Source organism: Notamacropus eugenii, chromosome 6, assembly GCF_028372415.1.
Source record: "Notamacropus eugenii isolate mMacEug1 chromosome 6, mMacEug1.pri_v2, whole genome shotgun sequence".
Lineage (NCBI taxonomy): Eukaryota > Metazoa > Chordata > Mammalia > Diprotodontia > Macropodidae > Notamacropus > Notamacropus eugenii.
The window spans coordinates 340,912,129-340,929,978 of record NC_092877.1 but is presented as its reverse complement, the minus strand read 5'-3'; the positions used below and the strand labels follow the sequence as shown (position 1 = coordinate 340,929,978).

General features: G+C 41.3%; 1 protein-coding gene across 2 annotated transcripts in view; it reads right to left on the bottom strand.

Moving 5' to 3' along the window:
- The window catches only part of MCF2L2 (MCF.2 cell line derived transforming sequence-like 2), a 352,924-nt gene that overhangs the window by 268,677 nt on the left and 66,397 nt on the right, over window positions 1-17,850 (bottom strand). For both annotated transcript variants that reach the window (XM_072618349.1, XM_072618350.1), the window contains exon 2: window positions 2,683-2,766. In XM_072618349.1, coding sequence (XP_072474450.1) covers window positions 2,683-2,766 — 84 coding nt within the window. The remainder of the gene's footprint in view (window positions 1-2,682; window positions 2,767-17,850) is intronic.

Here is a 17,850-nt window from a genome sequence, read left to right as displayed (position 1 = left end):
TTATATCATTTACCAAGGTAAGGTCAAAATGGATGCATAACCTAGACGTAAAGAGAGATATTACAAGAAAATTTGAAAAACATGTAACATACTACCTATCAGACTAATGGATACGTGAACAATTTATGAAGAAACAAGAGAGAGCATTGTGAGATATAAAATGGAGATTTTTGATCATATTAAATTAAAAGGGAGTTGTACAAATAAAACAAATATAGCCAAGATCAGAAGGAAAACAGAAAGCTAGGGGAGGAAATTTTGTAGACAGTTCCTCAGCTAAAGATCTCATATCTCAAATATATAAAGAACTTTGTCAAATCTATAAGAATGCAACTCATTCCCCAACTGATAAATGATCAAAGGATTTGACCAGGCAGTTTTTCGATGAAGAAATTATAACAATTTGTAGTCTTTTGAAAATGCTCTAAATCGTTATTGATTAGAGAAATGCAAATTAAAACAACCTTGAGATATCATTTTGTACCTTTCAGATTGGCTAAATGTCTAAATTTTAGAAGGGGAAAGTGACAAATGTTGGAAGTGATGTAGAAAAATTGAGACCTTAAGTCATTGTTGGTAGATCTGTGAGCTGATCCAACCATTTTGGAGAGAGATTTGACATTGTGCCCAAAGAGTTATTGAACTGCCTATACTTTTTGACCCAGCAATACCACTATTACGTCTGTTTTCCAAGATGATTATGGAAAAAGGAAAAGAACCTATATATTCTCAAATATTTATAGAAGCTCTCTTTGGGATGGCAAATAATTAGAAATTGTGAAGAAGGCTACCAACTGGGGAATAGCTAAACAAATTGTAGTATATATTCATGATGGAATATTACTTTGCTATAAGAAATGATGAGTTCAATGATCTTAGAAAAGCATGGAGAGACCTCCATGAAAAAATGAAGGCAAAATGAGCAGAATCCTGAGAACACTGTATACAGTAACAGCAATATTGTTTTAAGAACAACTCTGAGTGACCAAGTTATTCTATTATAAATACCCAAATTAACTGCAATGATCCTATGAAGGAAGATGCTGTTTGTATGTATATATGTATATGTATATACACACATACGTATACCTTTTATAGATATAGATAGATATAAATATATATTTATATATTTATACAAACACACACATACACATTTGTGTCTAATAGTAGCCATTTCAAAGTTTGGGGGGAGGGGAAAAGAAAAGGGAAGGGGAAAAAGCCACATGATAACTTTGTTGTATATTTGTAAGGGACAGCAGGTTGTACATAATGGATTTGCAATTTCAGGTGAAATCCTCTGTTTTTCTATCCCACTTTGTTATGGAAATGCTTGTTTTATTCCTTAAGTTCAGAATGAAGTAAATGATTTTTTACAAAACCTTATGAATTCATTTCTGGCCCACACCTCCTCCATCCCCTCAGCGCTCCCTGTTTCCTGGCATCTGAGAAATGAAAATGATAACCTACCAACTCTAACATTTTCTAATGAACTTTTATTACCAAGACTGACTTGAAGAATTTATTAGGAACATAAGATTGTGGCTCTGGAGCTGGGAAGGTCCAACTTCCTCATTTTGCAGAGCAGAAACAGACATGGATCTTAGACCCATGGTCTAGAGCTGGGACCTCAAAAGCCATATCCCTCCATTTTACAGATGAAGAAACAGAGGCTCAGAGAAGTTTAATAGACTTGTCCAAGGTCATGAATGTAGTAGCTGTCTCAGGTAGAATTTGAGCATAGGACTTTTGACTCCACACCAGTGTTCTTTCCACTGTACCAAAGTGCCTACTCTATACAAGACACCGTGGTAGGCATCAAGAATACACAGCCAGGACAGAAAACCAATGGTAGATCAGAGGAGTAATGAACCCCCATTTACATTATATTTATCTGCTATGTATTTGTTCGTATTGTCTCCCCTGTTAGAATATGAACTCCCTGAGAGCAGGAATTGTGATTTTGTCTTTGTATCACCAAGGCTGACTATAGTGCCTGGTACACAGTAAGTGCATAATAAGTGATTATTAATTGCTTGTTCATTTTCTCCTTCTGTACCCTTCCTGCATCCCTCTCTAGGTGGTCATGAACAGAAGTGTTTGGATGAAACCAAACCATCTCCGGTACCAAAATGTTGAGCCCAGGGGTGAGCTGAAGCCAGTTCTCTCTAAGACCTGATTGTTAAATTTCTAGCATACACATTTATTTTTTTTCAGTCAAAGTAAAACAAAGTTTATTAAAGAGTCGCCATACTGGGTTGACTCTTAAGAAGCCTAATCATCTGTGACACTTATATTGACAAGTGGGCCAGATAAAATTTCAGCTAGATAGAATCAGAACTGGATTGAATCTGAGCTAGCACACACATTTATAACTCAGAAATTGGTAAACAATAAATCAGGACTTGATTTATCATTCTGCTGATTGTCTAGACTTAAGAAAGTGTTAATAATACAAATTAAACTAAAAGTGTGTTCTGTGTACTTTTTTTTATTTCTGGGAGAGACAGTTGTTAAACATTTACCAGCACATTGCTGGTTAAACCCATTCATTTGAACCTCCACTCCCCAGCTTGGGTGGATAATGACACCCACCCACCGGTGCCGGGCTTGGATTTAGGGCGTTTCAAAAAGAAGGGAGGATGTTCCCTAGGCTGGGATTTCCTAGCCTGTTTTTACTCTTACCTGATAGGATGGCGAATTGTCTATGGAGTTGTTCTATGATATCCACTGCTGCAAGAGGCCGGATTTCTTGCTGCATTATTTCATCTGCAGAAGTGAAAGAGAGAAAAGACACCCTGGTGAGTGAACACTTCCACATTTACCCAGAAATGGCAAAAAATAAAGGATGAAAGTTCTGCTTGGAAAGTTATTCAAGATTTGTCATAGACTCCACTGTTATCAGATGATTCTTCAAAGAGGCTGGAAGAAAGTTCTGCCTTTCGTTTCTTATCTACTGCTTTGTTGTTATTGAGTCATGTCTAACTCTTCCGGACCCCATTTGGGGTTTTCTTGGCAAAGATTCTTGCTGTTTCCTACTACAGATCATTTTACAGATGAGGAAACTGAGGCAAACAGGTTGAAGTCCCAGGGTCCCACCGCTAGTAAGTGTCTGATTTTATAAGATTTTAATTATAATTATTTTTAAAATTAAAGCTTAATTTAAAATTTAACTTTCTATTGACATCTTTTGCATTTGCTACTTTCATTTCCCAAGATAGCCCTCTTTCTCTCAAAGAGTCATCCCTTGAATTATCCCTTACAACACAAAGTAAAAGAAAAAAAGTTTGACAAAACTAAACAACATATCAATCAAGTGTGACGGTATGCAGTGTTCCATTCACCTCTGCAAAGGAGAAAAGGAAGACCGTCTCAAATCTCTTCTTCTGGGCCAAATTTGGTCATAATTTCACAGCATTTAATTTGGGGTGGAATTTTTTAAAAACAACTTTCATTCTTTCCATTTACACTGGAAAAAATCTTTGATAACATCTCTGGCTTCACTCCTCCGGGACTCAATTTCCTCATTTGTAAATTAAAGGTGTTAGAGTAGGTTACTTCCCAGGTCCCTTCCAACTCTATGAAATTTATCAATCTTATGATCCCTTATGGGAGGGGATGACAGGAGAAAGGAAACATGCCTGGAATCTAGCATAATTTGTGTTGGGTGAACCACATGTAGGAGAAAGAAAAAATCCCCAAACACCACAGAAATGTCTCTTGTCCATGGCCACAGCCTTCACCAAGGAGGAAATAAAGCCTTCATTGCAGTAACACTTTCTGCTCAGAGCCCACGTTTCCCCACGTTTCATCGTCTCTTTGCTGCCTCAGAATATCAGGTTAACATATGATCATTTTAGAGAATTAAAACAAGGTGGTGCCATCATATACTACCATATCCTTCTCCAGAACCTCATCCCTGCTCAAGAAGCTTTTGTCCAGCCCTGTTGTCTAGAATAAAATACAAAGCCCTCTGTTTGACATTTATACAAGAGGCCATGTGGAGTAGTGGACAGAGAGCTGGCTTCAGCACCAGGAAGACCTGGGTTAAAACCACACTTCTAATATAGAGTGGCTCAAGTTCATCTTTCCAGACTTGATATCACATGACTGCTCCTCATGTACTCTCTATAACCAACCATGGTCTGTTTGCTTTTCCTCATATGTGACATTTCATTGTTCACCTGTGCGCTTTGACAGGGGCTACTGTCCCCGTGCCTGTGATGTTCTCCCTTTTCAATTCTACCTCTTGGATCTCTAGCTTCCCTTGAAGGACTGCCCAAGTCCACCTCCTACAGAAGACCTGTGCTCAGAATCCCTGAGCACATTTCATGGTGGACAATCCAAATAGAGCCTCAAGAGAGAACCTTTTTCTGATTCCCCCAGTTATTTGTGCTTCTCCAATTGCTTTGTGTTCTAATTCATTGTTGGTGGAGCTGCGAGCGCATCCAACCATTCTGGAGAGCAATTTGGAACTATGCCCAAAGGGCTACAAAAATGTGCATACCCTTTGACCCAGCAACATCGCTACTAGGACTATATCCCCAAGAGATCATAAAAATGGGAAAGGGTCCCACATGTACAAAAATATTTATAGCAGCACTCTATGTAGTTGCCAAAAACTGGAAGTCAAGGGGATGTCCATCAATTGGGGAATGGCTGAATAAATTATGGTATATGAATGTAATGGAGTACTATTGTGCCATAAGAAATGATGAACAAGAAGACTTCAGAGAGGCCTGGAAGGACTTATATGATCTGATGCTGAGTGAAAGGATCAGAACCAGGAGAACTTTGTGCACAGCAACGACCACAGTGTGCGAGAGTTTTTTCTGGTAGACTTAGATTTTTGTAATAACACAAGAACTTCTTACAAAAAAAAAAAAAATCCCAATGGTGGTTCTCAAGGCAAAATGCCTTCCACACTCAGAGAGAGAAATATGGAAGTCACTCACATAATGTAACAGATCATGTTTGTGTATGTGTATGTGTTTGTGTATCATGTTCTGATTTGTTATACGATTTCTTTCATTTATCTTAGTCTGACTACATAGCATGACTACAGTGAAAATATACTCAATAGGAAAGTATATGTAGAATCTATACAGAATTGTATGCAGTCGTGGGGAGGGAGGGGGGAGTGGGGGGTTGGTGGGGGGGATAAAATCACAATTGTATGGCAGTGATTGTTAAACATTAAAAAATAAAAAATAAAAAAAAGATTAATAAAAAAAATTGCTTTGTGTTTATTTCCTATATTTTGTATTTCATTATGTAATGCCCCTTCCCCCCATTCAAATTCTAAAGTTGGGTCCTTCAAGGAATGAATGCCCTATTCAAGGTACATAGCCCTTAAGAACTCCTAAAACTATAGCTTGCAAGCCCCAACCACGGTCTTTACCTGGACTAATCAATCAAAGGACACAATTAGCTCAAAGCAAAGGTATTTACCAAAACTATATGGCAATAAAATATCTCCTCCATAGAGTTAGGGGAGTGGGGCTAGAGTGGACAAAGAGTTCACAAGCAGAGAGGGGCACACACATGTGTAAGACATATAGCCAAGGCATGTCAGAAGAGGAGTAATTGATATTGCTAATTCTACTGATGACTCCCAATGACTCCCACTGTTCTTGGTCTCATAATCACCACAGGATTTCCCTGCCTCCAGCCTCAGAATCAGCTGACATGCCCCCCTTTTAGCCTTAAAAAGGCTACTTTTACTCACTTTAAGGACCAAAGTGCAGACCCTGAAGACAAGAAAAGGTCTCAGCACTGGGGCTTGCCATCTCCCTAATAGGATGCCAATCCTGGACAGTCAAATGGCATTTATTAAGCACTTACTTTATTCCAGGGACTGTGCTAAGCATCAGGGACATGATGTCCCTGCTCTTGAGACACCCACAGTCTATTGGGACTCTCAGCTTTTCTGGCTGGCTTGACTCCACAACTGGATCCCACTCACCTGAACACTGCCATGTGTTCAGCTAGAAGAGGCCACTGCCAATGAGGAATGGGAGGGAAAAGAAATCCCCTCCTTTTCTCCCTCTTTCTGAACTTTCCAAAGTTAAGGTGAAGAGCTAGATTCTTCCTCCACCTCCTGCTTTTTTCTCAACTGTTTCTGCAGCTTGGGTGCTTGTAGGGCCTGTTCCTCCACTTTTAAATTCCCTTATCATCATCTTACCATATCAGTGAGTAGGTGGAAAAAAGAGCAGTCTTGGTCATTCTTCAGCCCAGTTTCCTGGCCTTTTTGTAAGCATATGGGTCACTCAGAGTCGGAAAAGGACATACCCTTATATCTCACTATCTCCTTTAACTACTCTTTATATTCTATGATTTTATCCAATCCGTTGAGGAGTCTCATTGGACTAATACCATCCCCACTATACTTAACCATATTTTGTTTTCCCCTTCCCAACATATGTGCCTTGAAATCAGAGACTGTTTTTGTTTTTGTCTGTCCCTTCCAGTGTTTAGTACAGTACCTGGCATGAAGCAAGGGCTTTTTAAATGCTAATTAATTGATTGAAGATGAAAGGACCATTCAGCTCCTTGGCCCATTTTTCCCTAAACAATCTTTTTCTTGAGTTAGATATTGAAGAAGTCTCTTGGCTACAGATTGGCATTGATGGTTAGATAGTGTAGACTTTTTTCTTCTTGGATTTAAGGAAGAAAGGTAAGCTGACCTGGGACCAACAGGCCATCACCATCTCAGTAAGTGAACGATGGGTCACAGGAAGAATGAGATCACCCCATACTCATTCAGGCTGGAAATAAAATGCAGAGCCAAATGAGGTCTGTATCTCCTAATGAGAAACAGCTGGGAGGTCTAGACAGCTTGATTCCCTCCACAGATCTCACCAAGCCTGTTAGTTATTCATCCTAGAGGGAAACCAGAAGGTTGCCAAAAAGTACTCTTTGTCCCACCCTGTTCTCTCTAGAAAGGGGTGATTTCTAAGAAAAGATTGGAACACCTCAAGAACAAGGGGTCTTTCTCCATCATTTTAACAGGACCATGAGAGAGGGACAGCAAGGAATGGCTGTCAGTTCCTCCTTTTACCTCCAATTCATTTAGCAAATCAACATAAAGCCCCTACTAAGCAGAACACAAGGAAGTAACTCAATGGATAGAGCACTGGGACTGAAGTAGGGAGACCTGAGTTCAAATGCAACTCCAGACACCTACTAGCTGGCAAGTCACCTAACCTCTGTTAGCTCTAATTCAGTGGAGAAGGAAATGACAAACCACTCCAGTATTATTGCCAAGAAAATCCCATGGACAGTATAGTCTGGAGTCATAAAGAGTCGGACATGACTGAACAACAACATGCAGAAGATAGAGAAGCAGCATCTCAGAAAGATTCTGAGAGGCAGCTTGGAATCACAAAGCTATGAGTTCAAATCCTACCTCTGACCTGTGTGTGACCATGGGCCAAGCACTACCCTTCCAAGTGCCCCAGGCAACTAAGACGCTAAGTTGCAGAATGGATGCTGGTATGTATTGGTGGGTGGAGTTTCCTTAGTAGGAAGCCCCCATACTCAGGAAATCCCCCCTCCCCCCTCAAATGTATGAGACACTATGGATATAAATGCACTATCACTGCCCTTGGGGAGATTATATTCTACTGAAGGATACAACATTAACATAGGGAAGGGCAGTGTGGTACAGTGCGGGGTGAGGGCAGGACTAGATTTGGTATTGGAGGACTCAGGTTTGAATTCTATCTCTGCAGCCTACCTCTGTGACCTTGAACAAGTAAATTCACCTGTTTAAGCCTTAGCAGACTCATCTTTGAAATGAGCACATTGGATTAAATGACTTCTCAGGTCCCTTGCAGCTCTAAATCTGTGCTCCTCCAAGCCCAAGCAGAATAACAGGTAGGGTGGGCTGAACACTGAGGTGAGATCCAGACAAAATGCTCTCGGAAAATTTGGAGAGGGGGAGAACACTTTCATTTGGTCCCTCTGTTAACCACTACTACCAGACCTGAAAGTAGAGCCCCCAACAACCTGCTGGTCTTTGTCCAAGGAACCCCAGTGACAACACCTATCATTGCCTGGGCAGCTGCTCCTGCATGGTGCCCCTCCTCATAAGACAGCTAGAGTCACAATACTTTTCATAAATGTCCAAGCACCATCATAAGATAAAAACCATTTTAAAATAAAATCTAAAATACTCCCAAACCATTCATAAACACATGAACTCTGAGGCTTCCAGGCATGCCCAGAAGTCAGCTAAACCAGGAGGGCTCAGTGGGAGCCAGGGGTCTCCGATAATGACCTAATAAGCTCATTTACAATCCAGCCTCTTAGCAGCCAGAGAGACCCAAGGCCTCAGGTGCATTTATTCGTGGTAGGGTAAATAAGCTTTTGTCAGACTTGAGTTTATTGACTGCCAGATGGATTTTCTGTTCTTTTTGTATTCCTTTAAGAAACTGATCTCCTGGGATGCCATCAATGGAGGCATTAGTGACACTGAAATTGAGCAGCCAGAATTCTGGGAGAGAGAAAGAAAAAGTTGCTACCAGCTGTCCTGACTCCTGCTTAGGAGGATGCAGCACCCAGCTTTGAAGTTCATGGGGTCTTTATTACATTTTCTGTGGGCTCTTTGGAAATTATTTTCATGATTTCAAAGCAACTCTACAAATATTAATTGTGCACCTGTTATATTCAAGGGAGAGGCAGAGGCAGTAACAACTAGTCTAGTCACAACTGGAATGTTTTTGTGATAATCTGGGGTTCAAATCCCACCTTTGATGCTTCCTAGCTATGTGGCCATGGGGGGAGGGGTGCCATTCATCTCCCCAAGTATACTAAACGTATACATTATAGCTAAATTGTGATTTGCATTGATGGAGGGAGTTCTGAGAGAAAGTGTAAATGCTTAGCAATGATTTTCTTTCGTGGTCTAGTTTACTGAAATGAAAATAAATAAAAGAATACATGAATAAATGAGTGAAATGCATATATTAAATGCTTACCCTATGTGCCAAGAACTGTGCTAAGCACTGAGGATATAAATATAAAAGCAAACATAATCCTTGCTATAATCCCAGGAACTTCTCAAAGGAGGGGAGAAGCAGCATACATGGGGGGTGGTAGCCAGGGAGAAGCGCTTTGATGCTCCAAGTCACAAAGATGGTAAATGACAACACAGGGTAGTAAATTGGTATAGTCCTTTCTGGAACAGTGGCGGTGCTGAATTGATCATAACTCTAGAACTGGAAAGTGTAGAAGAAACAGGGTACATGTGGTAAGAAGTAGGGGCAGGTGGTGAGTCTTCTGGAATATGGAATGAATAAATTAATGAAAAAACATTTCTTAACACTTATTATATACTTAGCACTATGTAAATGCTAGGGATAGAAGGAAAAAAAAACCTGAGATAATCTCCATTCTCAAAGTGCTCACAGCTTTAACTAGAGGAGGGAGGGGTATAAGTAAGAAGACTTGAAAGATGGGGGTGGGGAGCTGGTTATGAAAGGCTTTGCACACCAGAGGATTTTATATTTGATCCTAGAAGTGATAGGGAGCAGCTGGAGTTAACTGAGCAGCCAGAGTGCCCTGGTCACCACTGGCAACTTTGGAGAGAGTAGTTTGGGGCAGCTGGGAAGTTCGGTGGAGTCAGGAAGTTCAAATCCAGCCTCAGACACTAGTTGTGTGACCATGAGCAAGTCACTTAACCCTGTTTGCCTCAGTTCTTTCATCTGTAAAATGAGCTGGAGAAGGAAATGGTAAACCACTCCAGTATCTTTGACAAGAAAACCCAAATGGATTCGTAAAGAATGGGACATCACTGAACAAAAGCTGTGACTGAATGATGAGGTTGGAAGTCAGACTACAGAAAAAGAAAAGGAAGGGGATACCCCTGTTGTAGAAGGCCTTCTCAAGTTGTTTAGCCACAGCAAGAAGGAAAGATATAGGATCACAGTGAGCAGTGATACATGCAGCAACTGCCTTTCGACAAGTTATTATAAACTTATCATTAAGCATCAATAGGACCAGTTTAACTTGCTTTAGAACTACACCTAATTTTTTTTAAAGGTCCTAGGATAATAGCTTTAGAGTTAGAGAAATCTCAGGGATCTAGTCCAACACACTTCAGTTTACAGATGAAGAAACTAAGGCCTGGAGAAATCAAATGCCTCAACTAACGTCACACAGAAAATTAGTCAACAATAGTTAGGATTCGAACTCAGGTTGTCTGACTCCATGGCTCTTTCCGTTACGCTACATTGCTTCCCACAAAGTTAAAAACTTTTCCATCATCTTCTCTACGCCTCCATTAGGTTTCTCTGTCTCCCTATCCCAATCTACATTTCCTCTTCAGTTGTTGTTCAGTCCTTTTTCAGTCGTGTCTGATTCTTTGTGATCCCATTTGGGGTTTTCTTGGCAGAGATACAGGAGGAGTTTGCCATTTCTTTCTCCAACTCATTTTACACATGAGGAAACTGAGGCAAATAGGGTTAAGTGACTTGTCCAGGGTCATACAGTGAGTATGTACCTGAGGCCGCATTTGAACTCAGGTCTGCCTGATTCTAGGCCCAGCTCTATCCACTATAGCACCACCTAGCTGCCAAGGTCAGTTAATGTGACTCCATTTTCTTTTTGCACTTTTTTCTTCACATTATTTCATAAAGATCTTTCCAGATTTCTTTGTATTCCTTACATGGAGCCATCTTGATTGCCCAGCAAATCCCATTAAGTCAATGTCCCGAGGCTCATTTAACCATCCCCCTATTGTTGGGTGCTGATACTATTCCGTTTTGTTTTGTTGGCAACCACAAATGCTGCTGTTGTTAAAAAAAATCGCTGAACAGATGATTTTGGGGGCTTTGTTTTCGCTAACATTTCAGGTGTCATTCCCATCAAGAGAATTATGGGGTCAAGGGGCAAGATTACTTTTGGAACATAACTCTAGAAAGTTCCTTCTATTTATATTCAATCAGCAGCAACTCAAGCAATCTTAGGAGTAGAAGGACCTTAGAGATCAATCAGTCAAACGTCATTTTACAGAGAAGGAACCTGAGGCCAGGAGAAGGGAAAGGGCCTGCTCAAGGTCAAACAGCCAGGGGGAGTCAGAACTGGGTCCAGAGAGCAGCAGGTCTCCTGTCTTCCATCTGATTAACAAACATTTACAAAATGCTTACTTGGTTGCCTTCCTCTGGATAAAATGTTATTTCTAAAATATGGCATGCAAGTGTGCTCTGACCAGGGCAGGACACAGTGAATATATCCCCTTCATATTTCTGAACCCTCATGCTCTGGAGAACTTGATTCTTTCAGCTCAAGAACTGCCACCAGAGACACAGTCCCGAGTGGTAACTCAGAACTGTACCACGTCGGGAAGAGCCTCATGTGTGACTTGCCATGTCAAGCCATCTTCTCTAACCATGTTTCATTTTAACACCTTCCACTCCCATTTTCATACCTCTCTTTCTCTTCTTGCCAATTCTGGAACCATGATCAAATCAGCACTGATATTGTTACTAGAAAAGGTAAATCTCCTACAGTTCCCTTCATCATCTCTAAATCTTTCCAAATCAAAGCATCCCCTTCTGGACCCCTACTCTCCTACATGTATTGTCTCCTCCGCTAGAATATAAGCTCCTTGAGGTCAAGACCATCTTCGCTTTTGCTTCAGAGCTCAGCATATAGTATGCACTTAATAAATGCTTTTTCATTCATTCATTCAATAATGCAGTCTAAGAATAAATTAATTTCTTTGGCTGCCACATCATACTACTGACACAATACTGAGCTTGCAGTTCACTAAAACCTCCAGATTATCTTCTCTGGAATCCATCTCTATGCTGTCAGGTGCCCTTACATAGCAAGAACTTTAAAATGTCTAACTGAATTACATAATATAGAAACTCACTTTGCAAACACAGTCATTAAAAACGCCTCCTATGCTCATTAGTGCACTAAGAGGACCACCGACATCCTGGGGTGCTAATCATTAAATTAGCCAGCTTTTTAAAATATGGTGAATAAAAGTCTTTGTTAGAGAAAAGAGAAGAAAGAAAATAAATAAATACTCAAACCCAAGTGCAGCAGAACCCAAATTACATCAGCTTCCCTGTTCCTGAATTACAGAGTCATGGAGAGAGTCATGTTTTCTAGGTGACCGTGAAAATATTGGCATGAATGAGACTAATCGATGGCTTGTACTCACTGGGGACCAAACATGGATACTTCTATAGCTGAGGCCAAAACAGTATTCACCTTCTGGAGTCTTACTGATGGGATTAAATGTTACTAATGAATTTTCCTGGCTGTGGGAGGATTATTATAGATCTGTTATTTTAAATACTCTTGTCAAATGACTAGTGGGGGGTTTTCAGGCTAAGAGCTTCATTTTTCTATTCTGAGTGAAAGAAATGTTGAAGACGGGAATAAAAAGAAATATGGAACTGAGAGATGTTAACAAGGGCAGACCATTTCTCCATCTTCCCCCAAAGGAATTCTTTCCCATCCTTTCTTTTTTATGTCACCCAGGTTTCCCCATAACCAATTCACAGATTCCCTGGAAAGCCTGGTGATAGCTACCTCTTTCCCTTTTTCCTCCCTAAGTAAACATAGATGCACCCCCTCCAATAATTAGGATAGTGGTCAAAAGCTATGTTATGGTATGTACCATCACCAAAACAATTATTGGTATGCAGAAAGGCTATTGCCTTAGATATGTTTAGACTCAGGAGGGAGTCTCATCCCATGGCATAGTGAAGGACTTTGGAGTTAAAAGAAAGAGGTTTGGATTCGAATCCTGACTCTGAAAATTACTAGTCATGTCACCCTGGACAAGTCAATCAATCAGCCAACATGTATTTATGTACCAACATGCACCTCTTATGTACCAACATGCACCTCTTATGTACTAGGCATTCTGCTAAGAGCTGGAAATACAAAAAGAGGCAAGAAGCAGACCCTGCCCTCAGGGAGAATCCATTATATCAGGGAGACTGACTCAAAAACCTCTTCTTGAATCCTTAATGGGTCACAAAGCAGGGGCCCCCAAATGCTTGCTGAATTGACTGGAATCACCTCTGAAAGAGAAGCAAGTACACCTGGAGGTCAAAACAAAATAAAGCAGGCAAGCCGACATCATGCCTGACTCTTCATGACCCCTTCTGTGGTATTCTTGGAAAAGACATTGGAGTGATTTGTTATTCCCTTCTCCAACATGTCCCCATTTTACAGATGAGGAAACTGAGGCAGAGTTTAGTGACTTGCCCAAGGTCGCACAGCGAGGATGTGTCTGAGGTCACATTTGAACTCAGGTTTTCCTGACTCCAAACCGGATGCTCTATCCACTGTGCCACCTTGCTGCCCTTTCACCCCATAAGCCACCAAATCTCACGGACATAGATGTAGAGTTTTTTCTTTCTTTTCCCTTTTTTAAATATAAGTTTGAACCTAAATATCTAAACAAAAATGCAAAATAGGAAAGCAAGCAAATTGAAATCTTAAAAAAGATGATACATTATTTCCATGCACACAGTCTCCTATCATTTGCCAGGTGTCAATCCTAACCAAAAGATGCTGACACTTGACTTGTACCCACACCATCCTCACCTGATATCTTGCCGTAGAAAAAGGGGCATCTGAATAATATTCTTCTCCCTTTGTCCAGAGTATGATTCCCCAAAATTTTATATCTAGTTGGCTTCCATTCCATCCATCCCACACTCGAACTCACGCCAGAGACCATCCTTTCAACATCAAGGCAGGCCCGCATTAGGGAGTCCTGACATTTTGTCCAATCTTTCAGCCAGACTGTCCTAGAATCTAAAGCTGCAATCCAGGTACCTAGCAGTAGTGAGCACAGAATTCTGAAGTGGACTTGGATGGATTTCCCAGGTGACTTTCCCAACACCCACATTTCCATAGAATTATTTAAAAGCCCAGGAAATGGAATAACCATCATGGCTAGAAACAGCTGTAGAGGAAGAAGGCTTTCTGCCTTTTGCCACTTGTCAAGAGGAAAAGTGCCTCATGTCAAAATGACGTAATTCTCACCATATCTCATGACTTAAACGAAAAAGGCCCAGCTTTTCGTAGCCTGATGGATATCCCTGATTGCCTCCCAGAGGGCAAGTGCATTTTAGATAATATAAAATGAAAGGCCCAAGGCACCAGGCCAAGACGGCCTTCTCAGCAGTAGCAGAGAGGGATCAAGTGTCCGAGGCTCCTCTTGGTTTTTCCAGGTATTCAGTCATTTTTTTCCCCTCTCTGGGTCTGCACGGGAAGGTGTGTACAGTGATTTATTTACACATAGCAATAGCTGATACAGAAGTGACCAGGCATTATGTGTGTACAACAAAGCAAAGTTCCCCCCAAAACCCCTAAATACAATAAAGAGGTATAACCTGAGGAAATAGTCATCCATGGCCTGTGAAAAAGAACCAAGCAGCTTTCCAAGCCATACATTAAAAATTAAGAGTTCTTGTGTATCTGATTAAATGTCACTGACTCTTGTCCACTTTTAAAGCATCTTTCTTTGTTCACATTCATGTTTCCTTCCTCCAAATCATAACATCTCAGAATTGAATGGGCTCTGAGAAGCCATCTGGTCTTCCCTGAACAAGACTCTGTCTCCCCTAGAACATGGGCATGTAGCCTTATTTTGGAGACCCCCAATGATGAGGAGCTCACTACCTCTAATTGTTCAGAGATCTTGTCCCTTGAGGGCAAGCACTAGGCTACATTTGTAGCTGTACCCTCAAAACTTGGCACAGGGCATGACACACTGCTTGTTGATTGATGAGGAAATTTTTCCTTACTTCAAACATAAATTTCTCCTGTAACCTCTACCCAAAGTTTCTAGCTCTGGGCCTTCCAGGGTCAAGCAGAACAGGTTCATCAAATAGCCCTTCCAAAACTCAAAGATGGCCATGGCATCCACCCTAAGCCTTCCCTTCTTCTAGCTAAATGTCCCATCAATCCATCAATTCATCCTTATAGGGAATGGCATTTGCAGCCTTCACCTTATTGCCTCCCCCCAGCTTATCACAGTCTTTCCTTAGAATTGAAGGCCCAGAATTGAAGAGGTGATACAGTGGATAGAACGTGGGGCCTGGAGTAGGAAAGAACTGAGTTCAGATCCAGCCTCAGACACTTACCAGCTTGTGACCCTGGGCAAGTCACTTAACCTCTGTCTGCCTCAGTTTCCTCATCTGTAACATGGGAGTTAGCACCCCCTCTCTGGGTGGTTGTGAGGATCAAATGAGATAATATTCAAAAAATGCTTCGTGCAGTAAGCAATCTATAAATGTTAGCTATTACTGTTACCACGGTAGCTGTGATCTGATGGGGCAGAGGACAGAGGGATTTTTCTCCTCCCTAGCTTCTGTTTCTCTCTCTCTCTGTCTCTCTGTCTCTCTGTCTCTCTGTCTCTCTCTCTCTCTCTCTCTCTCTCTCTCTCTCTCTCTCTCTCTCTCTCTCTCTCTCTCTCTCTCACACACACACACACACACACACACACATATGCGTGCAAGCTCTCTCTTAAAAATAAATTTTATTGACATCTTTTGTTTTTATATTTCCCAATTCTCTCCCTCTCTTTGTGAATCTTAAGGTCAAATTTGCTTTTTGGGATCCTTGCTGCCTCCAAATTTATGCAGTCTTTCCCACTGGAATTGCTTTTCCAATCCTTTCTCTTTGTGCTCACTTCTCCTTTATGACTTCTGTGGTCATCCTCCAAATCTCTTTTTTGAGGGACTTATATGTTCTTGCCAGAGGCTGTCTCTGCTGTAGACATGCTTCCTCCTCCTATTGGGTACCCCTACTCTGCCTTTCTCTGCCCTTTTTTTTCTAGAATCTTCCTTCTTGTCCTTTATATCTGGAAGTTTCCCACACATCTAGGATGTGGTACCTCAAAGTGACCTCAGAGTGGGGAAACCAATCAGATGTGCCTGCTGGAAATTCTGCCCTTCCCCATAAAACACCTGGCTCTCAGCCACAGGGAAGCCCTGCCTGCCATTTGGGAGTTCCCTCAGAAAACTCAGAGAAAGGAGGAGAATCTGGGCACCAGATCAGAACAACCACCTCCCACTGGGTCATGGATATCATTCTCCTTTTATAGCCTTGAGATTATTTCCCCTGGCTGACTTGAAAACGGATTTAGATCTGCTGTGATCACCTCTGGAGAGACCATCAGTTCCTTGACTATCTGGTGACAGGGATCAGGATATATCCTTACCCCCATCTTTCCTACTTTGCTGAATTAAAATGAACTGAATACAGGCACCTTAGCATCACTGACCAAACTGCTTCTTTAGAGGTCTTTCATTCCCTCAAAGCAGCCTGAGGAGCCTGGGACATCCCTTTCTATCGCCATGATATCTTCTGGCTCCACGGGCTCTAATATGTGCCATGGAGCAGGAAAGGCCCCAAATCCCAAAAAGTATAGAAAAGTTAGAGCTGAAAGGTGCCTTGTAGATCAGCTTTTTTATATATAAGCATTTTATAGCTTAGGAAAATGGAGGACCAGAGAAGTAGATCGATAGACAGCCAGATAGATAGATAGATGGAGAGAGAGAGAGAGAGAGAGAGAGAGAGAGAGAGAGAGAGAGCTGGCTAGAGATAGATGAAGAGAAAGAGATATATGGATAGAGAGATGGCTAGATGGATGAGAAAGATGAATGGATAGAAAGAGATACGTGAATAGCTGGATGAACGAGAGATAGATGGATATAAAGAGAGATAAATGGATAGATGTATGGATGATAGACAGAGATGGATAGCTAGGTAAAGAGCAAAAAGAGAGAGAAAGAGGGAGGGACAGAGGAAGAAAGAGAGAGAATATGCATTTATTAAGTACTCACTATGTGCTAGGCACTGTGCTAAGTTCTAAGTTCTTCATATTCAAGCAAACAAGGTTGTCTCCACCCTCAAGGAGTGTCTAGTCTAACACATCACAGAAAAGGGGAGCTGAAAAAGGTGGGGGGTGGAGGGTAGGAGCCTATGGGAAGCAGCAGGGGCCTGCTTTCCAGGCAAGATAAAACCAACAGCTCCAACCCAGGGGAGTCAAGGGAAATCTGAGGTAGAGTCCAAGTTTCCCGGGGGGCGGAGGTAACGAGAGAGTTTGGCTGTGTCCAGGAGACTAGCAGAAGTAACAAAGAGAAGTGCTTGAAGGAACCAGGATTCAAACTCACTTGCTCTTACTATTGTGTCCCATGGCTTGGTGCTACTGTCAGAGGCAGATAAACGACTCTAGATGACTCTAGGCCCACCCTGATGTTTCAGTTCTAATGATCTGGTGTTGATTTTGTGATTGTTCCTATGCTTAATCTTTTGGCATTTCCTCATTTTTGTTTAAAAAAAAATCAGGAAATGGAAATAAAGTAAGTTTCTCTCGCAGCATTTCCATCTCAGTTTTAATCAGGAAATAACTATGTTGAGGAAGGCATTCCCTGAGAGACCCCAGATCAAAGCATCCCTGTTAGGGCTCTCAGGATTAGAGATGTTTTCATGTGCTTGTGAGCACTTATCTTCCAGATTCTGAAAATGTGTTCACCTACTGTTTCCCTAAGAAAATAGCCCTTGGACAGATGGAATTTCTTGAGCTAACTGTAATGCCCGTATTGAAATAATAGGTATTCCATTATGTTCTCATTTTTATTTTTAATTGGAAATTTTAAAGTTGATTCAGATCAAGGGACATCAATAATGAAGAAGGAAAAGAAAGAGAAGGAAAAAGAGAAGAAGAGAAGGAGGAGGAGAAGAAGGAGGAGGAGAAGAAGGAAAATAAGGAGGAGAAGAAGGAGGAGAAGAAGAAGGAGGAGGAGGAGAAGAAGAAGATGACAAGGAGGACAAGAAGGTCGAGGAAGGAAGGAAGGAAGAAAGGAA